The sequence below is a fragment of the Macrobrachium rosenbergii genome, chromosome 11 (assembly GCF_040412425.1).
Source record: "Macrobrachium rosenbergii isolate ZJJX-2024 chromosome 11, ASM4041242v1, whole genome shotgun sequence".
Lineage (NCBI taxonomy): Eukaryota > Metazoa > Arthropoda > Malacostraca > Decapoda > Palaemonidae > Macrobrachium > Macrobrachium rosenbergii.
Window position 1 is genome coordinate 5,576,359 of NC_089751.1, and position 25,776 is coordinate 5,602,134.

A 25,776-nucleotide genomic window follows, 5' to 3' on the forward strand; every position below is an offset into this window, starting at 1 on the left:
ATTTTTTCTTCTTAGGAGATCACGATCTAAATTACTAGAGAGAGAGAGAGAGAGAGAGAGAGAGAGAGAGAGAGAGAGAGAGAGAGAGAGAGAGAACTGAATGTCCATGGCCTTATTTCTAGCCTGAAATGCAATAACGTCATAGTTGTATTTTCTATATTTGTTAATGTGTTTCCTTCAGCCTCCTAAATATACTGATATATTGTTAGAATTTTGGTCAAGTCCGACAGATAGGCTACACCTTTCACATTAAAATCGATAATAATGATTTCATGATCAGGATCTTCTCCGTTTCAGCAATTACTTATTCGATTAACATTGAAGAACTTTATGACAACTGTGTTAATTACAAAATCGATATGGAGAAACAAAATAAGTCGATTCCGACACCAGCTGTTAATAGTAAAATAGTATGAATTCATCTGAAGATTATCTAGTCCCTGAAGACAAATTAGTTTGCGAGAAAAAATGGAGCGAAAGGACATTTATCTTCCTATGAAACACCAGCGGGAGACGCGCCCTTCCTGCTTAGGGAAGTAGTGACCGTGGGTTGGGTAAATCCAGCTGAATCTGCGGAAACCAGGGGTCACGGCCCCATTTGCTATCCTGGGCCGACATCTAAAACAGCCGACGTTAGCAGACGCCAATTGCCCTTGGAACATAACAGGAAAAACAATTATGCAAATTATACCTACATTTGGGTGGAAGGACGCTGGACGCAACTCAAATCGTTCAACTACCAGACAATTAATGTCTCCATTTTCATATTGGGTTTACATTGTTAAATAAGGTTATATTATTCGTTCTAGTCTGACCTCTTTTTATCAGTATCTCTGGACAAAAGATAAATGATATGCTAGAACCATACGCAGTCACCAAAAAATGACAGAGCCTCTATAATTAAACGTCATTGATCAGTTTAATCAAACAAACTTGAACGCATATTTGATTAAAAAAAAAGTTTAAAAATCAACTAAATCCTATTTAACGCTTTTGAAAGAGACATATCAATCTTAATCTGTCACTCATAAAGAATGTTACTTCTGTGCAGACAAAGCGTGAGAGAGGAAATCAGTCCGGTCCTAAACTTGTGTATTCTTATAAGATTTAATTTATTTATTATTTAAAAATCCTACGTTGAAGTCACCCTGCTTTATAATATGGTGGAAAAAGATGGAAGATTGGTGACAGAAGTTTAATGGTTATTAATGATTACTATAAGTGTGTTTTGTAACTTGAAAGAAAATACGATTTTTCTTGTTATAGTTCAGGAAGAAATAAAATCGAAAATTACTTTAGACAATATTAAGAACATTTAGTTTGGTATGCAAGTGATAAAGTATACTTTTTGTACTAATTTTTTTCCTCGTTTCACGATTTTGTAACCTTCAGAGTGATTACATTCACTAGGAGTGATCATATCAACCCTTATAACTTGACGATAATTTAATTGTTCTTGACAAATTTCCCAAGGTCATACACATGTCGTGTTCTTCAGATAATCAGTATTTCATCTTGAATATTTATTGGGTTGACGTTTTACATAAGCCAGTCCCATAATAGTTGTTTTAAATTGCCTCAACAATTCTGAGGGATAACTGAAAAACATGTAAAAAATGCGCCGAAGTTTCTTAGGCGCAATCGAGTTTTCTGTAAGCGTACAATGCAGTATGAAACTCTCAGTCACGGCCCATGAAACTCTCATCCGCGTCCCATGAAACTTTCAGCCACGGCCCCGTGGTGGTCTGTGTTGTTGGCACCTACAGTGGTGCCAGACGCACGGTCATGGCTAACTTTAACCTTAAATAAAATAAAAACCACTGAGGCTAGAGGGCTGCAATTTGGTATGTTTAGTGATGGGAGGGTGGATGGTCAACATACCAATTTGCAGCCCTCTAGCCTCGGTAGTTTTTAAGATCTGAGGGCGGAAGCGGACAGAAAAAGTGCGAACGGACAGATAAATAGCATTTTCAATAGTTTTCTTTTACAGAAAGCTAAAAATTAACATATTTTGCAACTCTCACCAGATATGGTTCGGACTCGGCAACATACTGATTGTCACTAAGATGCAGAACGTTCTATTGATAATAAGGGTCTAAAATGAAATGGTGGAAATTTAGTGAAGATCCCATGCAAAAATATTAGGACACCGAAAAATTAAGTGCTTGTTGTATGGTAGTAGTGTTTATATAGATTTGGTGAAATGTGTCAAATGCATTATGTGTGTATGCATGTCTGTATGTATGTCTATATATACAGTATATCTACAGTATATATGGTATATATATAATTTATATCTAATTTATATATATATATATATATATATATATATATATATATATATATATATATATATATATATATATATATATATATACACACACACACACACACATATATATATATATATATATATATATATATATATATATATATATATATATATATATAAATATTGTTTAACATCAATTCACGCTACTCCGGAAATATCCCCGATAGGGAATTATCACTGAAGGGGAATTTATAAGTGATAAACGGATCGGTACCGCCGGGCCTCGATCCCTCGACACAATACCTTCCAACAACTCCAGTTGACGGTCAGACCACTGAGCCACCAAACCTGCCGTACTTATTTACCCGTCAAGACCCGAAAATTGCACTTAGCTTCGGCATTAACCCACCTCCACCATGATAGCTCATTGGTACGTTTGCAACACGCAGCTTTTATTATGAAATTTTTATCACACCGTGATAACCACTGAGCCACCAAGAGAGGTATGAGTTAATGCCGAATCTGCCATAATTATTTACCCATCGAGAGAGGGGAAATTGTACCTAGCTTCGGCATTAACCCACCTCCACCACGACAGCTTATTGGTACATTTGGAACACGCAGCTCTTATTATGAACTTTTTATCACACCTCTCTTGGTGGCTCAGTGGTCTAACCGTTGACTGTAGTCGTTGGAAGGTATTGTGTCGAGGGATCGAGACCCGGCAGTATCAACCTATTTATTGCTTATAAATTTCTCTTCGGTGATAATTCCCTACTGGGATATTCCCGAGGTAGAGTGAACTGGATATTTAACAATATCTGTAGCTTCACGATTGTATATAAATCACGGTGTGATAAAAATTTCATAATAAGAGTTGCGTGTTCCAAACGTACCACACACATATATCTATATGGACACCACGACCATACATCATCCATTTAATGTTTAGGTTTCCTAATATTTTTGTATAATATATATATGTGTGTGTGTATGTGCGTGTTTATGTATAAATTTTTTTACGTGATATATAGGAATGCTGTATATAACAATTAAATGAGGAACAGATCTTCAGCTTTCAAGCAGGATCTGAACTCGTGTCTTCTGGGTTACAAGCACATTGCTTTACCGTCTTCACTACGGGAGAAAACTTTTTTGTTCTCCCGTTTAGAAGTCTGCGCCTAACTGCGTTTTGCGTCGACAATTCCTATTTCCTTTACATTTTCTCTTTTCAGCGTTGATTTTGACGGATTTAAAGTTTTACGTCGCAGACGCTGAAACGTGTTTGGGAAAAGATTCGTTAACCTTAAAAGTAATACTTAACTCATTCTTGATCACTAATTACATATTAATTCCCGAGGGAGAGATTATATCATAAAATAAACTTAACATATCTTTACAAAACAACAAAAATCTATTTTGAATAGCTAACGTAGCTGAAGGCAATTGCACTACATAAAATAGATTTATGGCTTACTTGCCTTCAAAGTTTCCGGCAAAAAAAGTGACACACTTTTCTTTTCCTGTTTCTATTTTAGAAACAATTCCTACTGAACTAGTTCATCCCCGGACGAAGTTCTCAGATGATGCGGAAATATCGATTTCTACAGTAGTTCATAAACGTTCCCTTGCAGTCACCACACTCTTCTGTTGTGATTGCATTTCGGGAAAAGGCCTACTGACATTCATTCACAAACAAATGTTGCTTTCCGACGTCCGTTTAATTGGCACGTGAACACACGCATTATATAAAAGTAACATACAAACACATACACACACGCGCGCACACACGCACACATATATAGATAGATAGACAGATAGGGATGGGTGTCCATTGTAAATACGATATGTGATTTATATATACCAACAAATACAAATGTATATATATATATATATATATATATATATATATATATATATATATATATATATATATATATATATATATATATATATTTGTTTTTATATATAAATCACATATCAATATTAACAATGTGTTTCCTAATGCACCCAGACTTTGGAATTCTACTTAATTTTCGTATTAATACTCCAATTATGAGGCGGTTCTGTAGATTTCTTGGGATTTAGGTGCCAGGCTTTGGTGCTCTACATTTTCCTCTTTTTTCCCGCTTGACATGACCTACATAACACTTTCGAGTTGCCTGTCCCATCGACTTTCTGTGGAAAACTTTTAAATAAGTAAGATAAGGATTGTTCACCAAACCAGTTGAATTAATTTCTTCTATTTAGTTATGACTTGATCCCTCCTCAACGTTCTCATTGAAAGGAACATAGATTCAGGGGATCAGTTTATTTATACGCATCCAATTCGCTGTAGTGGTTGCACTTAGATCACACCTTTCTCGTTTCCCATATCCACTATAAACAATTAATTTAAAGTTTTACTTGATAGGCATCTAAGTGGTTCTGATAATCTTGACTGTTCGGAAGCAGGATAATGAACATTCAAAGTCCACGTGCCTGTCGACCGACCTCTTGTAAACAACCCTGTCCTTTACCGGGCACCATTAACATAAATCCCATTGACCTTCTTATGACGGCTATAAGGTCTTCTACCCAACCTTTCGGCAATTAACTGTGACACTAATTAATGCAAGACAAGCCCTCCATCATCTGTAAGTAGAGGACTGCTTATCTTTATGAACTTTAATAAACAGTTGCATCTTAATATCGTTGATAAAAGCTGGACCTATTCGTTTCATGGCCATAACGTTTCCTCCCCCGCCTCCCCTTCCGTTACCGGTCGAAGGAATATAGGGCACAACAATCGTCCCAATGCCAAACCTTTAGGGTTGTGTTGAGGCCCCTTACCCCCAACTACCTGGAAATGTTGTAGGGTGGTCAACTGCCAAACCCTACTTCTTATGAATTAAAAAAAAAAAATATCTACAAGCTCTTTAGTTTACGCTTCGTTCTCTTACGCAAACCGTCCCTTTGGCGTAGGGCATCCTGTTCCTTGAGTTCCTGCAGGAACTCAGGAAACTGACAGGTCAGTTAAACCACACCCAGATCCAACAGACGTCGTCGTTCAGAAACAGACTAAAAGAAAACGAGGAAGTCACTCGAAAATCATCCGGAGACGAGATCCTCATCGTCTCGTAGAAGTTCAAGGTCTCATGGACGACTCATCAAAATCCAAGTTCCCCTAAACAACCCAGACCCCTTTCGTAAAAGGGCTAGAGTAAGGCAAGTCACTACTACTTCTACTTGTCAGGTACACGACCCCACCCCCTCCTTCTCTTCCCCTTCTATATCCTCCTCCTCCTCCTCCTCTTCCTCCTGATAAGCCCAATCCCTCCCCTGAAAGTCACCTGAGGTGAGTTGCTCGCTCCTGCAAGTATAAAACGCCAGGTAGGGATTTGATCTTTACCGAGTTGTCATTCAGCTGGCTCGTAGAGAAGAACTGCTCTCTCAGGCCTTCGATACAATCCAAAGGATATATATCCCACGAAATCCATAAATTCAGACAACTAGAAGGATTATTATAGTCCTTTAATTCTGTGGTTTAAAGAATTTCTCAGTCTTCGAAGTGTGGTGATATTCTAGCCTACAAGATGTTCTCCAAATTATCATTGTTGGTAAGTGACCCTCCAGGATAATTTTTATATTCTATTTTGCACTTAAATCCTACACATTAATTTTTATTTTATAAAATTTGTGACACTGTAAATATATGAAAATTACTTTTTCTTTGTTTTCATTTTAGGAAAATTGATAAATGAAAAAATTTTTTTACTTAATTTTCCTTATTTTCTTATTTAAGATATATTTCTCATTGAATATTTACCAGTTACAATATCCGAAAAAGATTATTTGTAGTACTTGTGTGTTATTCAGAACAGTGTGCTATAAAAACCAAACACCATAATCAACACAGTACAGGGGTTATAAATTATTGCTCCAAATTCCCAAGGATAGTAACGAAATTTGACACAAGAGTTAATATGACACTCTCAGATTTGTTTTTGAAATAAGTTTAATACATCGTCTGTTAACATAAAAAAATCTGTCAAGCGTTGAAACCGGGTCACTAAACGGGTATGAAGTCTGGTTTTATTGATTAGTCGTTGTCCGTGACACACTAAATGAACTTCTGATCTATAGCTGAGGTTACGCCTGGTCACCTAACTATGCTCTCAGTAGATGGCAGCACGAATCCTGTGATCTGGTATTACTAACTTCCTACAATGTTTACAATGTTTCATGCTTTCTTTAGATTTTATTGAGAGGATACACTGCAACCCTGTATTCCGACGAAGTTAAAATTGCCTCTCTCTCTCTCTCTCTCACTAAACACACTCGCACACACACACATATATCTATGTATATATATATCTATGTGTATATATATATATATTGTATATGTATATATATATATATATATATATATATATATATATATATATATATATATTTATATCTAAATATATATATATATATATATATATATATATATATATATATATATATATATATATATATTATATCTAAATATATATATATATATATATATATATATATATATATATATATATATATATATATATATATATATATATATATGCTTAAGATATAGGCGTTCATTACTTGAATATACTGATTACTAAAACCTGAATAAGGAAAACTAATAAACTTATTGACGATATACTATAATGACATAAGCTTTAGTAAGCAGAGATAATTTTTTTGATACATTGGACACTGGAATAGAAAAAAAATAAATATATGAACTGCCATCGAAGCAAATTGCATTTCTTTTTTGAAAACATCGTTTCTGTTTTTGCACGGTATACTAAATGTTCTTACGGTAAGATTTTATAGAAGGGTCTGGATGTTAAAACCAGAATCCGAGAGGTGTTCAAAATGTAAAAAAAAATATATTCATCTTTTAGCACGAGAGAAGTATATTTCTGCAAGGACTTGAGTCTAATCACGTCTTCTAATATATGTAGTTTATTTCTTATATTATTAAGTGAAACATATTTAAAACTATGAAATTTGTGGTTTTTTGTTTTGTTGTGGATTATGGATAGAATACAGAGGATGGGGTCGCGAATTACTTGGGGGTGCTGGGGAGGCGTTGCCCCCACGGCCAGGTTAGGACACGGAGTCCAAGTTTAGTTTAGGTAAAGGTAAGTCTGGTCAGGCTATATTTCTTCCGAAATGCCTACTACAAACACGCCCACTAGGCCTACAGTAGCCATGGCCCCCTACTCTGCATTCGCTCTAGGTTTTATGATTGGTTACACTAACTCCCCTCAGTTAATTCTAAATAGTTTATTTGATCTTTAACTTTTTTGCATAATTTTCAACGAAGTAAGTTTTATGTGTGGTTCAAAGTTTGTTATTAAGTTCAAGAAAAAAAAGCACACCGTCATAAGTCGTTTCCGACGAAGAATGATCTCAAAGGTGAAGGCCGCGTAAGGAAACGACGGATTTTATCAACAATTAGACAAAAAGGAAACTTAATTTGAATGCTAATGAACAAGACACTACCTCTTATTTTCACCGTTCCTAATCACCGTAGCCTTCACCTTGAAATCAGGTTTTTAGTCCTAGCGGATGTAAACGAACCCACCTTTACGGTAGCGACTAACCTTTGAACTTTCATTCACCAAATTCTTGTTCTAATATTGGGCAGTGAAAATATTTGCGACTTTACTTTTTGCCTTTATGCCGTTTTTTTTTTATCTTCTCTGTATTTATCACTTTCTAATGACGATATCATCTGGTTCATCAGCCTGACACTGATGACTCATGTTATTTAGGCGACTTGAAAGTAAAGTCTATCCGTACTATTCACTAGTAGATAGTATTTCTTCTCTGAGACCCCTCTATGGAAGCACGGGCTTAATATACATATTTTTATCTTCGCTTACACCTAAGTCTTCTTGTCGATTTGAACAAAAGTAGTGAAGCAGACAACTGCACTAACTGCCATCTTCTTCACCCACAGGTCTTGGTAACTCTGGGTGCCTTTGTCACATCAGATAAACCCGACGATGGCCCTCTGCTCTCCACTTTCCGAGGAGAGCACAGGGAGGTTCAACGTAACCCGGACGGCACCTACCATTTCTCCTTCTCTCTACCTCAGCAAGAACGTCAGGAGCAACGAGATGCGGACGGCAAGGTAACCAATGCTGCAACTGCCAACATAATTAATCTAGTTTCCCTACAGGGTCTCCGCATCTGGATATTTGTTACCTTTACATGATGCCGTATTATCATAATGTCTAACGCATCTTTAACCGAGTTGTTTTTAACAACTTGCGAGGACATAAGCAAAATAATTTTTTGTCAGTTTTATTTCCTTGCACTCAAAATTCCAGGAAGTGAACAATGGATAAAATGTTAACATGTTACACAGATAAATACAAATTACCCAATGACTGTGATGCCAGTTTATTTTCAATCGTAAATGTCAAAGCAGTTTTCCACTTGACAAATGGCTGAATTTGAACGCTTATCTCATTGAAACCTCTCTGACCATGATAGCTAACTCATTAACTTGGAATCGTATATCTTAAAACTTTCTGTCTGTAAAGAAACGAGTCAAGTATTTGATAAATCGAGAATTCAATCGTATCATTTGTATTTCCAGGTAACGGGATACTTTGCTTTTGTCGACAACAGTGGTGAAGAATTTTCTCTTCACTTCGATGCCGATAAGGATGGTTTTCAGCCAGAGAGCGATGGCCTGCCAGAGGTACGGAAGCACGGAGGAACTCCTTGAGGAATTTGATTTCCTAAATTTTGCTTGAAATACAAATTTCTCCTTTATGTACTGATTCTAAAATAGTGAAAGTCGGCTTGTGTGATTCCAAGTTACTAATATTTCCACTTTCGTAAGTTGCTGCAACATTTTTTCACACTTTCGGAAAGTGAGAATTCCATTCATTAATATATTTGTACTTCTGCAGGCCCCCGAAGATACTGCAGACGTTCAAAACGCCCGTGAACAGTTCTTGCAGTACTACGAACAAACAGCCAGATTCCTCGAGGAACTGGGATCAGATGAAGATTCTTCATCGGAGGAAGATGGTGAATACAGCGACGAAGACTCAAGCTCAGAAGAAGACAGCGACGAGGAGGAGGAGGAGGAGGAAGAAGAGGAAGAAGATAACGGACGTTTTGGGTTCAGGGCTAGCGGTAGGAGACAGCAGGAAGTCAGTGATCTTGAGAGGTCCATATTCCCTGAACATTTCACAGTCAGGAGGCGTTCCTAGATTCAAAGCTAGCAGATATGTAGCTTTTTAAATGACAGTAACTCTATTTATTCTGTTCCCTTAGATGCTGTGTTCTCTGTCTTTTTTCCCCATATTTCTAGAAATAATTGCCTGATCTTTTTCTATCTCTATATTTTTTCAATGGGTGATTTCTTTCTTCGGACCAGTAATGTTCAGGGATGTCATAAAATTAAGTGAAAGAAAAGAGCAACGTCTTTAACGTGATTTCTTGTAAAACTAGACTTTAACTTCCGACCTCGAACTAAGGCAATCATCTGTCTTGGAGTTGAATTAGGGTTTAACCTTTGCAATTTTATTAGCTTTTACTCACCATTATAAAGAAAGCAGCTTTACGTAAATATGTAAAAGAAGAAACCAGACCTCTCTGACCATATGGTATTTGAAACTATACTCGCCCTGTATCTATTTAAACTGTGACTGCGTCATTTGTAAATACGTGTATATACATAAACATAATTTATTCTCCATTCACTTTTGATCGTCTTCTCAAGTGATGTTTTTCGACATTATTTGTTTTGTTATGTCCCAGTGTTTCTCGAAGGTGTGATTGCTTGTTTGTGTAATAAAGCCTCACGATGTATTCGTTTTGTGTTATTCGTCACTTACGCTGATAACATGAATATCTTTGCCATGGTATTTTCTCTTGACATCTAATATTGATGAAAAGACTCGAAAGGCGGTCCTAATAATTTTTTGGTTTCTGTGATTGTTCATCACTGACGATGAGAACATAAACATGGCTCTCATGAGGTATACTGATATATTTATATTTTCAGAAACATTACATGAAAATTTAATCCCATATCTGATTTTTCAAAGATGTCCAGGCAAATTTACTTTTCCGAAATGCCCTTCCTTTTCTTTTCGACACTCTTCCAATTTACTTAGAAATGTTTGTAATTAATTTTAGTAAAAATGGCTTTAGTAAACTAATATATATCTAGATCCTTTTAAAAGTTATATATTCCTAAGCTTCTTTTAAATTTAGATTAAAAATTATTCAGAGCATTTTGTGTAAGGGCTGCCTATTTTCACAGAACTGGTTAATTTCCCTCTCAGATTTTGCTTATGCCTTCAGTCATACAAACTCAGTCATACTGTATGTTTTATGTGCGTTGGACGTCTTAATACTTTTGTCTAAAATCAGTTAACTCCGCACACCACACAACTTCTTTAAGCATAAATCGTCAGTTTACTCAAACTATTTACTTTCAAAATATAGATTAAGTTCTTATATATATATATATATATATATATATATATATATATATATATATATATATATATATATATATATATATATATATATATATATATATATGTATATGTAAGTATGTACGTATGTATATATTCGTGTATATATAAATACACACACACACACACACACACACATATATATATATATATATATATATATATATATATATATATATATATATATGTGTGTGTGTATATATGTGTGTGTGTGTGTGTGTGTGTGTGTGTGTATTCGTGCAAAAAATAAGCTGTGTTTATCATTTCGCATGTACATTCCTTCCAAAAGGCATCGGTTTGGAATCAAACTCTTTATATTATGTGATTGCGAAACTGGCGTGGTGACTGATATGGTAGAATACACAGGTAAAGCTAGTGGACTTGCGGGTAATGATCCGCTTGTGGAATCAGGTGCCGTGGTTCCAGAAATACTGAAAAACTTGCTCTGGAAGGGTCACAACTTATGCATTGATAACTGGTATATAAGCCCACACCTCGCACCTTTCCTCTATCAAAATAAAACTGATGTGTGCGGGACTGTAAAAGGAGCGAGAAAAAAAAGAGCTCAAATTAGTGAAGCTTACGAAAGGTGCAAAACCTTCATTCCATGCAATAATATTCTTGCCTTCAAGTGGCATGACAAGCGAGACGTAACAATGCTCACAAAGTTGCATGAGGGGAAAATAGTTCGCAGTGATAAATTTGACTATAAAATAGAAGAGGTTATAATGAAGCCAGTTGCTTTATTGGTATATCATGAAAATATGAGACTGGTTGATAAAAGTGACATGCAGGTTCGCTTTGTGGAAGGTTTCGAAAGTCCAGGAAGTGGTATTTAATGTAGTGAACTGGATATTTCATGATATTTGTGGCCTAATGTTTGTAAATATAAGCAAAACCCTTGGTGTATAAGACAAGTTCGACAAATTCATAATTTTCTACGCGTTACAAATTTACCAGTCAGCTATCATGGTGAAGATGGGCTGATATCGATTCTAAGTACAAAACCAGAGTTCGACAGGCATGTACGGCAGAGTCGATGTCAACTTAAACCTCTCTTGAGAACTGGTGACGAAACATTTATTAATCATAATTCCTCTTGGATGTAAGTTGTTATTCCCGAGGCGTAGTGAACTGGATATTAAAGTATATTGGTGGCTTAATATCGCTCTCTCTCTCTCTCTCTCTCTCTCTCTCTCTCTCTCTCTCTCTCTCTCTCTCTCTCTATAAATATATAAATATATATATATATATATATATATATATATATATATATATATATATATATATATATATTATCAGATTATCATATTTTTCAGAGCCCCACCTACCACATACACACACACACACACACACACACACACACACATATATATATATATATATATATATATATATATATATATATATATATATATATATTTATATGTATGTATAATCCTGATGATAGTTTTCATAGCTCCACCTAATACTATCGAAACAAGATTCGAATATCAAGCGGTGATCGAACAATATGATCTGGTTTCCGTAAATTCATTGACCACTGATCGAATTAGCCGCTAATTATACCACTTACGACAGATATAAATGATTTATTTAATGCCACTTTGTCCTCCTACCTTCTCAATTTCCCCAAAATTTTGGGATACCGGTATATTTATTACTGCAAGCCTTGAATCCATATGGCAAATCGCTGAAGGTGGCCTTTTACCGTTGCAGATTACGAACCTACGCACCTTTATTATTAGTAATAATAATAAGTTTAATTATGAAAATTACCTAGCATTCATCGGTGCGAGTTGATAAGCTCACCGTTGAATCACCTTAACAAAAGTGTTCTATACTTTTTTTGTCTATGACCATGCCATTGTGACGCCATGTTGCATCAACTAATAATATAATAATGATAATAATATCCTTTGTTTCAGCTCCAGGCCATATACGATGAACGATAAGATGAACACAATACAGTATACTAAATTACGTACGCTACTAAAAGTAATATTCATGAACTCTTATGCCCAAGCACTGCTGAAAACAACAGCAACAACTATAATAATAATAATAATAATAATAATAATAATAATAATAATAATAATAATAATATATGAAGGGAGTGGAACCTCTTTTAAACAGGTCTTATTAAAAAGGATGGCTGTATTATGCGAATTTATCTTATATAGTGTCTTTTCTATCCTCCTTATGATTCGCTTTTCAGGCTCAGCGATGTTAGTCAGTAACTGGCCGATATTCATGTTGGAAAAGGACAGTGCGGAATATTGGAAGTCTTTTATTACAATATTCAATCAGAAATCGTTCGTCTGGGTTCAGACGAACGATTTCTGATTGAATATTGTAATAAAAGACTTCCAATATTCCGCACTGTCCTTTTCCAACATGAATATCGGCCAGTTACTGACTAACATCGCTGAGCCTGAAAAGCGAATCATAAGGAGGATAGAAAAGACACTATATAAGATAAATTCGCATAATACAGCCATCCTTTTTAATAATAATAATAATAATATTAATTCCAGATAAAGACCAAACACCGATACATAATTCAGGTAGTTTGCTAAAAAGTAAGAGTAAATAGCAAATCTCTATAATAATAATAATAATAATAATAATAATAATAATAATAATAATAATAATAATAATAATAATATTTTTTCAGATGGGCTAACTACTGATACACAATTGGGTAGTTCGCTAAAAAGGAAAAGTGCCCGGCAACTCATAATAATAATAATAATAATAATAATAATAATAATAATAATAATAATAATAATAATAATAATAATAATAACGATTTCTGTCGATTTTGTGATCATGGCCTTAAACTTCTTCGGTGGCGAAAGGGCGATGAAGTGACGTTCCACAAACAGGCAGTTGCAGCGGTCGTTGGCTGTTGTCCTCAAGAACAGCTTGTTTCAGTGTTGTTGAGTCTCCAGCTTGGTAAGGCAGGTTTCGTTGATACTAACTCGACTTCCTCGTTCATTTGAGTTTGGAATCTCGACCGTTCTGTCCCGGAGGATCGTTGGTTTCACATTCTTTGGTTTCATGTGCAGTCTTCTACGGGGATGATTCCCACACTGACGGGCCCTTGTACGTTTTCAAAGTAAGGTGCTTATTATATTTTTTTTTTATTGTTTCAGTGTTTTCTTGTCGGTATCTTAGCTCCTGCAGAATAGAGTAGTTCTTTTTTAAATTTGCTTTCGTGTATGATCTTCCCTTCAGGCGGTATTTTGTTGTATAGTCTTGGTGCGCAGTGTACAAATGGTCTCTAGCCTGACTTACATTTTTTTTTTTAGGTTCAAATCACCTATTTGCTTCACTTGCACGTCTTCTGTTTCCAGTATTCATTCGAGGTCTAGAGAATCTTGAGCGGTTTCTTAGATATGTCTTATTGTGAATACGCTTTGCAAGATTTTAGGCGTGATGGCATGTTTCAAGGTTTGTTGGGTTGGCGAGTGGATACTATTGCAAGAGTTGCGTTTTATATTTCTCTTAATATGTAGATTGTGATACTTGAGCTATGACATACAGTTGTCGTATGGAAATTTTCCGTTTGCGGGTTTTGTATCTTCAAATATTGGTGTTTTCGATTCTCTGTTCCAAATTCCTGCAATAAATGTTCAAAATGCTTGTTAGGTTCTGTTGTAGATTACCTTTCAACATGGTATTTAAGACTTAGTTTCGAAGCTTATTTATTACTAAGCTGAACTAGATTGCTTTGAGTGGTAATTCTATGCACTTTGGTTTTATATTGGCAATCTTATGCAGTGCTATGCATATTTTCATTTTAACTTTATACTGCAGTAGAGCAGGTCTTACGATGCAGTAGGGTTTAAAGTTTCTCGAGGATTAGAGAGGCCTAACTCGACCACCATAGCCTTCCTAATATGGGGTATATTAAGTTGATTTGAACTTATTGTAGGCTTAAGTGGCAATAAACTAGTAATAACGCTTATCAGTATTTATAAAGCCTTGCTTGCTGCTCCTTGTCTTAGTATTTTAATACTTATCAGATGGCCCAGGTGATTGTAACCAATGGTCAGCCTTTGGTTCTTTCCACTTGCTAGAACATTTTGTGCTTTAATATATATATTTTTTTTAATTTCAGGTCAGTGTGTGTCGTTAAATAATTGTCTTATATGTACCGATACCTTATGACTAAACAGGATTGGATTAATGGGTAAGTATTTTTTTTTCAGTCGAGTGACTCGAGCCACCCCCAAGACATTTTTTTAGTTTAGTTTTTTCAGAATCAAAACTCGTAAGTTTTCATTAAGTTTAGGCGTTGTTTTAATGCATTTGGTTTTTTTTCAGATTCGAAACCTTAGTTTTGAGAACTTAGTTTAATGTATTTGGTTTATTTTTTCAGATTCAAAACCTTAGTTTTGAGAACTGGTTTATTTTTTCAGATTCAAAACCTTAGTTTTGAGTACTTTGAAAATTTATTTTTGTCTTTTAAAATTGCAAAGGTTAAAATTTAACTTTCCAGCTTTGAACATTTCAAGAAATTTTAGGACTTGTTTCAGCTTCAGAATGTTTTAAAGTATTTAACTTTTATTTTTGAATATTAGTTTAGTTATAATTTACCAATAGTTTAGTTTTATTTTACCATTAGCTGTATTTTACCATCAAAAGTTTGTGTGGAAGTTTGTTTGTGTGGAAGTTTGTTTGTGTGGAAGTTTGTTTGTGTGGAAGTTTGTTTGTGTGGAAGTTTGTTTGTGTGGAAGTTTGTTTGTGTGGAAGTTTGTTTGTGTGGAAGTTTGTTTGTGTGGAAGTTTGGAGTAAATCTAGTATTTTTTTAAGTTAGTGGATTTAAACTTGTTTAAATAAACTTTTGCCTTATGTGGTTTGATCTTGTAATTTCGCTTAGATTTGTTTTTTAGAACTCTGAAGTTTAATAAGTCTCTATTTTGGAATTTTGAAGTTTTTGAACACTGACAATTTTTAAAGCTCTTGAGTAATTATTTCAGCTGCAAAACAAAAGAGTAATTATTTCAGTTGCAAAACAAAAGAGTAATTATTTCAGTTGCAAAACAAAAGAGTAATTATTTCAGTTGCAAAACAAAAGAGTAATTATTTCAGTTGCAAAACAAAAGAGTAATTATTTCAGTTGCAAAACAAAAGAGTAATTATTTCAGTTGCAAAACAAAAGAGTAATTATTTCAGCTGCGTGTGAATTAAGTTTTGCGTTTGGAGTAAATCTAGTATTTTTTTAAGTTAGTGGATTTAAACTTGTTTAAATAAACTTTTGCCTTATGTGGTTTGATCTTGTAATTTCGCTTAGATTTGTTTTTTAGAACTCTGAAGTTTAATAAGTCTCTATTTTGGAATTTTGAAGTTTTTGAACACTGACAATTTTTAAAGCTCTTGAGTAATTATTTCAGCTGCAAAACAAAAGAGTAATTATTTCAGCTGCAAAACAAAAGAGTAATTATTTCAGTTGCAAAACAAAAGTAATTATTTCAGCTGCGTGTGAATTAAGTTTTGCGTGTGAATTAAGTTTTGCGTGTGAATTAAGTTTTGCGTGTGAATTAAGTTTTGCGTGTGAATTAAGTTTTGCGTGTGAATTAAGTTTTGCGTGTGAATTAAGTTTTGCGTGTGAATTAAGTTTTGCGTGTGAATTAAGTTTTGCGTGTGAATTAAGTTTTGCGTGTGAATTAAGTTTTGCGTGTGAATTAAGTTTTGCGTGTGAATTAAGTTTTGCGTGTGAATTAAGTTTTGCGTGTGAATTAAGTTTTTCTTTGGCCACTTCCAAAGTCCACCTTTGCCGGGGTGGCGGTGCCACCTGCCAGGCAAAGGTGGACTTTCATGTTGTGCATGGTGACTTGGTCACCATGCACAACAGGAAGTTCAAAAATAAGCATGGTGACTTCGTCACCATGCACAACAGGGATTTCAAACCAACCAGCTTCTTACTGAGGTTAGAACTGCAGGGTTGATAGTTTTCTTGTAGCTAGGACTTAATGGGAAGTTAGATATTGAGCCTGAAATATAGGATAGGCTATAATAGGGTGAAGAACGTGCTAATTTTACATAGATGGAGGGGTTAGGATAAAGGTAATGAATGCTCAAGTCTATCTCTTAAGGATGCTGGGTATAGGCTGGGGTAAAAACCGCGACAGTCAGACCTAGGGAGATATTTGACAGTGAAAGTTATTAATAGCAGAGGGTATTACAGTACTAGAGCCCTTTCTTTGGTCATGAGATGTAAGTTTGATTGTATTACTGGAGCTGGGAATAGGGTAGGGTTAGTGGAGCTGGGAATAGGGTAGGGTTAGTGGAGCTGGGAATAGGGTAGGGTTAGTGGAGCTGGGAATAGGGTAGGGTTAGTGGAGCTGGGAATAGGGTAGGGTTAGTGGAGCTGGGAATAGGGTAGGGTTAGTGGAGCTGGGAATAGGGTAGGGTTAGTGGAGCTGGGAATAGGGTAGGGTTAGTGGAGCTTAGGGTGGGGTTAGTGGAGCTGGGAATAGGGTAGGGTTAGTGGAGCTGGGAATAGGGTAGGGTTAGTGGAGCTGGGAATAGGGTAGGGTTAGTGGAGCTGGGAATAGGGTAGGGTTAGTGGAGCTGGGAATAGGGTAGGGTTAGAGTTACTAACTCTGACCTAGTTTTATAACTTAGAATTTCATTCCCACTTGTAAATAGGAACTAGACAGGTAATAGGTGGATCTTTACGATTTTCTAAGAGGCCTAGGTCTTGGGATGTTAAAGAATTTTTTGACACTGATGTCTTGGACTTGTCAGGTATTTTAATAGGCTGGTTAATAGTGGAAACTGTAATTAAAATGTTTGCAGTCTTGTTAACGTTCTGTCAGTGCGCTCAGCACCCCCACCCTCCCTCCCTCTTACTCTTCAAGCAAAGCTTTCATGTTAGGAAGTACAGTTCAGATTGCATTGCATATTTTCATTGACCCCTACCTTCATCCACCTTTCCTCCAGCGCTGAAGCTTGCTTCGGGAACACCTTTCTTATTCTGGATTCCCCAACTTAAATTTTTTGCCCCGTGGGGTTGTGCAGTTTCAATTCCCTTAAGACTGTATACTAAAGGACGAAAGTTGCCAGATAGTGTTTGCATTGCATGGCACCTTTCATAGTTAGTAGTATAAGTTAGTGCGGTTGTTTCAATGTAAGATTGGTGCCCTATTAAATCTTAAAGGATGGCACTCTCTATCCTGTTGTCTTTTTGGGAGTTTGAGAGAACAATTGTAGTAATATATGGGATTGGTAATGTGGAAGTTGATGGCATTTTGAAGTAACAATAATACGTGGGATTGTTAATGGGAAAGTTTACTCATACGATATAGTATTAATTACACTAATCATAGAATAGCTGCTGGGATTAACTGAACGGGCTATTTTCACTTGAAGAGGGTAGGTTATGTCATGGAAATTTTTAGTATACTCTAAAGTCAAACAAACTTTTCTTATGCACAGGCTCTTGGTGTAGCTGCAGCAGACCATAACATCGACACTAATACTAATGGAAAACAACGCTTTTCGTTAAGACTGAATATCCTGTGAGGATTCGAAGCGCTCTGAATTCGTTTACCCAGACAACAAGAACTCAACTTATAGACGCTATGCATGTCCTGTGATGGTTTGAAGCGCACTAAAATCGGTTACACAGACAACAAGAACTTAGTAGATGCTGTGCTCTACCTACTATTAAATTTTTAAATGACTACTTTGGATATGTAATGGTATTTACATGTATGAAGACCAGCTTAATATGAATGTCTGTAAACCTTTGTCCATTTCTTTAACCACAAAATTTCATTTGATAGGGTAGACTTTGTAATACTCATTGAAAGACAAAGAATGCCCTATGAAGTCGAGGGAATGGTAGTTACTGATTGGTTGGTTAACAGAAGTAAGATGGGGATATTGATATGAGAAATGAAGTAACTGAAATAATGGTTTTTAATTCTGAGGAGATTCTAGTATATTAACCTCGAATTTTGGTGTTTACTTGCAATAGTCCATGCAGATTTAAACTTCTGTTCAGCAAAGTGATATTGTATTTTGACCCCCTCCTGATGAAAGGAATAATTAAGATCACTCCTGACGATCTGGAGATCGCAATCGGCTGAGAACGCTTATAAAGGTGAATGAAGTGACTTGAACGATAATAGTTGGAAGTGAAAATTCACTTTGACATGAGATACCTGACATGAGATACCACCAAGAAAATATTTTAAGGATCTTCCGAGGTTGAATTAGAGTACAAATTGCTATGTAAGGGTTATAATTAGATTGTAAAAAAGTTAGGCAGGCAGCAAATTTTCAATAGTGATAGTGTTAATTTGTCCCGGGAGTGGTTATTGCTTATGCCTATAAATTGTTGAAGTTACTGTGACTGTCGATGGTTACTACAACACAGGCTTTATCGTTGGACTTGTGTATCGGATACGTGAGGCGATAGAAATGCAGGACTTTTGCATAACGCATTGTTTAATTAGTTGGTGGCCTTGTCTCGGGCTCTAAAGTTTTTGAATGTTAAAATTGCTCAAAGGATTTCGTGAGGATGGGGTTGTGCCTCCGGTCCTTAGTTTTGACAATCTCTTGGTAATAGTTTTAGAATTGCGAGTAAATTGGGTTCGCTTTAGAATTGAGAGCGCCAGGACAAAAACGTATAATCGGTCTTCCTTTTATCCTGGCTACGATCCGCGAACTTCGGATAGCTAAGGTTAGTCACCTAATTCTGGCTTTACATCTGGTTTTCGTTGTTCTTCAGTATTATGTCTATACAAAAATAAAAGCCAGAAAATATCAAAGCACTTTTTTCGTCGCTTTGTTTCAGAGATATTTCCTTCCGTAGCAGAGTAATGAATAACTAATGCTGATTACTACTGCCAATTATTAACCAGCTAACTACCGAGTTATCCGCCAACCGATTACAGAGGTATCACCACGTGAAAACGTCCTAAAATACTTCGGCCTCATTTTTCCTTGCTGATTTGCCCAAAAGATTGGTTCCAATTTGCAGTATTTTTATATTTTGTCGCCCAAACTATACAATGAATAGTCGCCCAAATGATGTATTGACTAATGCCCAACTTCGCCCAAATGAATTTCGCCCGAAAAAAGGTCACATTAAGTTATGGTGGACGGTAATAAAATCACAGGAATAAGGTCACAGAAAAAAGTCATATGGCAAAAAACTTGGGGTAAAAATCAGAAGAATAAATTATATTACCTAAACTTGTATTATTTTTTCTGTAAATGTTGTGTAAAACAAATACAGAGAAATTGAGTAAAATCATAGGATTACATCCTAGAAAAATATTCATGAAGCAAAAAATATTGCTACTATATACTTGGTAATTATTGCAAATGAAAGCTGAGGTTTAGTGGGGGTGTTTCAGTTAAGTAGGAGGTGTGTTTGGGTTTAGTGGAGTGTTTCACTTAAGTGGGGGGGGGGGTTATGTTTAGGTTAGTGGGGGGTGTGTTTTGATTTAGGGAGTGTTTAGTTTTAGTGGTGGGTGTGCTTAGGTTTAGAGGGTGTTTTAGTTAAGTGGGGGTTGTGTTTAGGGTTGATTGGGGTGTGTTTTGATTTGGGCGGTGTTTAGGTTTGGAGGGACATGTTAATCAAAACCACACCACGTGTTACTTCCTTTCTAAGATAAATGATCGACTGTCATTCGGAGTATGCCCGGGCAACGCTGGGTTGGTCAGGTAGTATATGTATAATAATATATATTATATATATATATATATATATTATGACTTAGAAATTCAATACAGTTTACTTCTATTTAACAATTTTTTGGCTGCAAAGCTAATCTTATTCAGTTAGAAATGCTTCACTGCACATTTTCCTTTCCGTACTATATTTACAAAAAAGACATGCATCGCGGATGTTGTAGAGTTCATAACACAAATCTAGTTTTAGCCCAAAGATAGGATTGTACGGACTACAAAATGCAAAAGCTTTTGGAAACAACTTGAAAATTACCATTATATGGCCCGTCAAAGAAAATAAAAACATGATTAGTAACAATTACAATTCGAACGACTTATTGTCGTAACCTATTATCTATACATTCTAGAACGTCAAAAAGGAAGGGCTTTGATATACAACGAATAAAATTCCATACATGAAAAAATGCGCGTGTGCCGGGTCTAAGGGAATGGTATAGTATTTACCAAATATAGCCATGTTTATAATCCTATAGCCAAACGATAAATTGTTATAGTCAAGATGTAAGAAGATAAGGCGAGTTACCGCGCATTCTGCCGGGAGGGTGGCTGTGCTCAGTGACGCTACATGGCTTGCTTGGGTGCTTAGTGTTTATACGACTTACTGGCATTGTTTTTGTTGATGCTATAATTATTTTTTTCATAAACTTAAATATAAAATACAAACTGAACATTAGAAATGGAAACCCCCCAAAAAAGGCACTTAAGAAAATAATACAAACTTTACATTCCATTTAACACTCCCTTATTACTACCTTAATTCTATAAAATGTTTATCAAAATTTACTGGACTATTTTTTCATTTTTTATAACCCTTTTGAGCTTGATATCTTTTATTCTGAAATAAATCCTGCATCTAAAAAAACAACTAATTATATCCACCGGAACATCAAAATTTTTGTCCTAAAAAATATCGAGAAGACAGGATACTGCCATTACTCCAGGCTTCGACGTTTCTCTGTGGAAAGTTTTGAAAAAACTCTTCCATACAGTTTATATATATATATATATATATATATATATATATATATATATATATATATATATATATATATCTGTATATGTGTATAAATATATATAATTAACTATCATTTTCATCCTCCTAACCCTCCGATAAAAGTAGGCTTATTCACGTGCAAGAAAATATCTCTCTCTCTCTCTCTCTCTCTCTCATAATCTTCCCTTTCCTTTACCAAATAATTATTTCATACACATGAAAATAATTCTAATAAAATTTTGCCCTCTCTCTCGCTTTCGTGTTGACTAGCATTTTCTCTTTGCAGTTACTCTCAACAAACATAGGTCTAGGCCTAATTACAATTTTACCAGTCTCAACCAGTGAACATGGTTTATTTGCATTAGGAATCGGATGGAAGATATTACATACTGCATATGCTCTTTAATTGCTAGAATTATCCTTGTAAACCTATGGTTCATTCAGTTATACAAAACACTCTCCTTTCTCTCTCTCTCTCTCTCTCTCTCTTTCTCTCTCTCTTTCTCTCTCTCTCTCTCTCTCATAACTGTCCCCTTCCTTTGTCCGACAAATAAAAGACCCATTTCATGCACATGAAAACAGTTTCAATTAAATGTTCGTGTTTCTCTCTCTCGTGCTGACTAGTATATCCTCTTTGCAGTCATTCTACCTACACATAGGCCTAGGCCTAATTTAAGTTTTAACACTCTTAACCAGCCAAATATGATTTACTTGCATTAGGAATCGAACGGAAGTTATATTTATGCATTTTAATTGATCGACGTATTCATATAAGCCTATAGTTAATATATTTATCCACAATTTTAAATGTAACAGGTACACTAAACCAAACCAGAATCCAGATGTTAAATACCTGACTCAACAGTGGCGCTATCATGCGGGGCTAAACGCTGGTTCGGTCTGGCATCACCCTTCAATACTCATGCATTTGCTGGGCAGTAGTTAGGCAACTCATGCATGAGGTTTCTTGCATAATCGCTTTGTTGAAAACGAACCGATAGCACTCGTGTTTTTTGGTGTTAACAGTAGGCCTATACGGTCACTTCTGCAGATGTTCACCCACTTCCTACACATTTCGGGATCTTTAGGGAAAAGACAAAAGCTAACCTTTTCACTCCCAACATTATCCCTTTCTGTGTCACATTATCCGCAAAGAACACATATCACCGTGCCAATGACGTGCTAAATCCCAAAAACCTCAAGAATTGTCACAAATTCTTTGAAACTCCCGCGTAGTTGTCGACGCACGCAAGGGGAAGACGGTACTGGCTGCCCCAGCGGCTACCGATGAGGGCGCCATGTGATGTCATGCACGGGAGATTTGAAAAGTCGACCTCTCCGTAATTCACCTTATCTTCTTACATCAAAATCATAGTATCATGGCTGGGAGACCAAACGTATAAATACGTGACAAGGGTGGTGTAAGGGAACGACTGTATATATATTTTAATAGTTACATGGGTTAAAATAAATGGAATAAGATACAGAAACCGATAACAAGGGCTCACCATACGCTCAAACGGTAACGAGGCTGGTGAAGTAGTTGCCATATCGGGTATTTTATTTTTCGATGACAGTCATAAACTCATGATACTCAGCTGACCGCTGGGGGCCCAAAGTTGTTTACCGCAGGAAACGGATTTTGGGTTAATTGACTTCTGATAAACGTGATGAAAATTGTCCAACGCGAATCCAGTTTGGAATGCATTTCCGATGAATGAGCAGTCCCGATCTCGGCAAATTAAGGAAAAATGACAAGAACACGGTTTAAAGCTCACACTGAATGGACATTGTGACAAAATGTCAGTTTTGAAAAACGCAACACACAATATAATGCAAACACACACGCACAAAATGTAATCTTGTACTCTGAGTGGAAAAAGCCTTCGATTCAGTGTCACTTTCTTCAGTCAGTGTTCATTCCATCTATTCATACTTATCAGGAGGACATAATCAAATTCGATTTTTTAGTTTTTTCTATGAACATATCTGTAACGCATACATTTTCGCCTCTGCCTAGACAGAAATTCCCTTCAAGTATGGAATTTGCTTATTCGTAAAAAAATGAGACGAAGTTCAAAATTTCCATTCAATATGGCTTAACATAGGTCTAAGAAAATTGTTTCGTTTCCAGCACGAGGAGACAATAATTCAAAGCTTTGCATCCCGAGTGTATCACGGAGCTAGGTACTGCCTCGGGAGCACAGGGAGCGAACGCATCCTATCGAGGGAATTTCAGGATGTTAATATCCTTCAGGTTAAATTTGCGCCTATCTGCAGCTTCTCGTCATCTCACCAGCTTCCTCTAGTTGTTACTTTTGCATTAACCTTGGCAGGTTCTTGAAACTCTTGGAGAACCGTCATGGTTGTATTGTCACTGAATTATCAGTTACAGATTGTAAGGCACAATACTATTTTCACGCATGGCGTGTATATTTTGTTCTACCCGATATATAGACGAGATGTAAACAACGTATCACTTTAGTACTACTGACATGAGAGTAGTGTTTCTCATTAGATAATTGAACAGTTACCATAACTTATCTTCTTTTTAATTATTTTTAACGTAGTAAATAAATAATAATTTTCCTTTGCATTACCATTCCTACTTATCTTTAAACATTTTTAATTTAATTCACCGTGCAACGCCTGTTCAGAGTCTTCCTTGAGGTTTATGGAAACTTGATCTTGAATCATTTTATATAATTAGTGCAAACAGCGACACCCAGTGGTGCAAATATTCACTTAAAATTCAAAATCCTCATCTGGCATTTTTAGAAAACAGCAGGCTATGTAAAATTTTACCAGAATCGATTTACCGATCCGAAGTATTCAGATTTAGTCATGTTAGTCGAGTTTATTTTTTCTAATCTGTCATTCTTATCCACCCTCTTCGCTTGATCTCTTAACCTAAGAACGTGGCTTTGCCTTTAATCAACATTTACAGATCGTTAATGGAAATGCAATGAATTAAGACTGGAAATAAAATATTAAATCAAGTATCAGTACCAGTGTACATCCTAAGTAATATTGCCTAAACTAGTGGGATTTGTGGAACTTTAGATGGATAAAAGCATAATCCTGTGCTCAAAAATTAGGAAAAGACTAAAATGCAGTCTTGAGCCTCACATTAACAAAAAAAAAAAAAAACTTTGATCTAATAGTTATTTTTTCAAAACCGCTTCAGTTTATTCATTCGCTCATGAAACGAAGACTCGACTAAATTTTTTTACCCCCATTAACTTTCCCTTAATATCTTCCTCCCAAATGACTTTTCCTCCATCCTACCCTTCCTCTTCCAAGCCTTTCCATATTCACTTTTACATTTACGACGGTAACCTTAATTTCCGAAATACAAGTGGAATGTATAAGAGATAAGAAAAGCGTTATCATGAATTTAAATATCCACGGTCTGTGTGGCTCTGTATAGGCCAGGGGAACATTCTTTGACCTCTAGATGAACGTGATGTTCCTCATCCCCTTCAGTATATCGAATTTCTTTGAAGCTTTATATGAGGAGTTATAGACCTCTATGAGACGAGGGTGAAGGAGCAATCCTTAGGCTAAGGCCCCACCGAATCCGTCGCGTGCGTCCAACACTGCCAAAGCAGCCTTGTCCGTCTATAAGCGTGTCCGTCTTGTGCGCGTGTGACCCAACCAGACAAACGAGTGACGGTTTACTTACAAGACGAACAGTTCAGCAGCACTTGTCGTCATGGAGGGAGCGTGCGGGTTTTTGCTCTACGACTCATTGCTGTCAACCAAATTAGAAGTGTTGAACAATAGGAAAATCTGGACTCATGACATAAATTTTGACCGAGGAAAGAGTGGAGAATATGCAACACTTACAAGTTACGACAGCATCCAGACAAGTTTTTTTTTAATATTGTCGGATGTCGCCAAAACCTTTGACTTGATTCACAAGGGCATTATGTCTAGAATATCAAAATCTGACAACAATTACAGAAGATCAGTATCAACGGAAGAGAGACTTGTAGTAACTCTGAGGTAAGGATTACTGATTTCGAAATTTGTAAAGTTGCACTTTATTTTATTAAATAAAAAAATATTCAGATGTGTAGATTGTGTGAACTGAACACTAGATGCAGTAACTTATGAAACAAAGGTATTTACATGAATGTATCCATTTGAATATAATAAAAAAAAACTACTTGAATCCTTTATCATAACCACAAATCATCACATTTGATTATACCTCAAAGTTGGGCAGTTGGTTCAAATGAAGGCTGTTGTAGGTCACGTTTGAGTGG

At 35.8% G+C, this 25,776-nt stretch overlaps 2 protein-coding genes and 1 long non-coding RNA gene across 4 annotated transcripts in view; 2 read left to right on the plus strand and 1 right to left on the minus strand.

The window, feature by feature from the left end:
• LOC136843104 (nucleolin-like) overlaps positions 1–22,769 on the minus strand; it is a 225,109-nt gene extending 202,340 nt beyond the window's left edge. For both annotated transcript variants that reach the window (XM_067111104.1, XM_067111107.1), the window contains exon 1: positions 22,359–22,769. In XM_067111104.1, the coding sequence (XP_066967205.1) occupies positions 22,359–22,382 (24 nt within the window). In that variant the 5' untranslated portion in view covers positions 22,383–22,769. The remainder of the gene's footprint in view (positions 1–22,358) is intronic.
• LOC136843548 (cyclin-dependent kinase 11B-like) lies at positions 5,674–10,120 on the plus strand. The gene is made up of 4 exons (XM_067112078.1): positions 5,674–5,871; positions 8,250–8,423; positions 8,895–8,999; positions 9,214–10,120. The coding sequence occupies exons 1-4, from the start codon at positions 5,848–5,850 to the stop codon at positions 9,517–9,519; spliced, it is 609 nt and encodes a 202-aa protein (XP_066968179.1). The 5' UTR covers positions 5,674–5,847; the 3' UTR covers positions 9,520–10,120.
• Positions 13,764–18,555, plus strand: LOC136843103 (uncharacterized). Its single transcript, XR_010854448.1, has 3 exons — positions 13,764–13,915; positions 14,921–14,992; positions 18,244–18,555. It is a non-coding gene; the product is annotated as an uncharacterized lncRNA (long non-coding RNA).
• Positions 22,770–25,776: the final 3,007 nt, after the last annotated feature.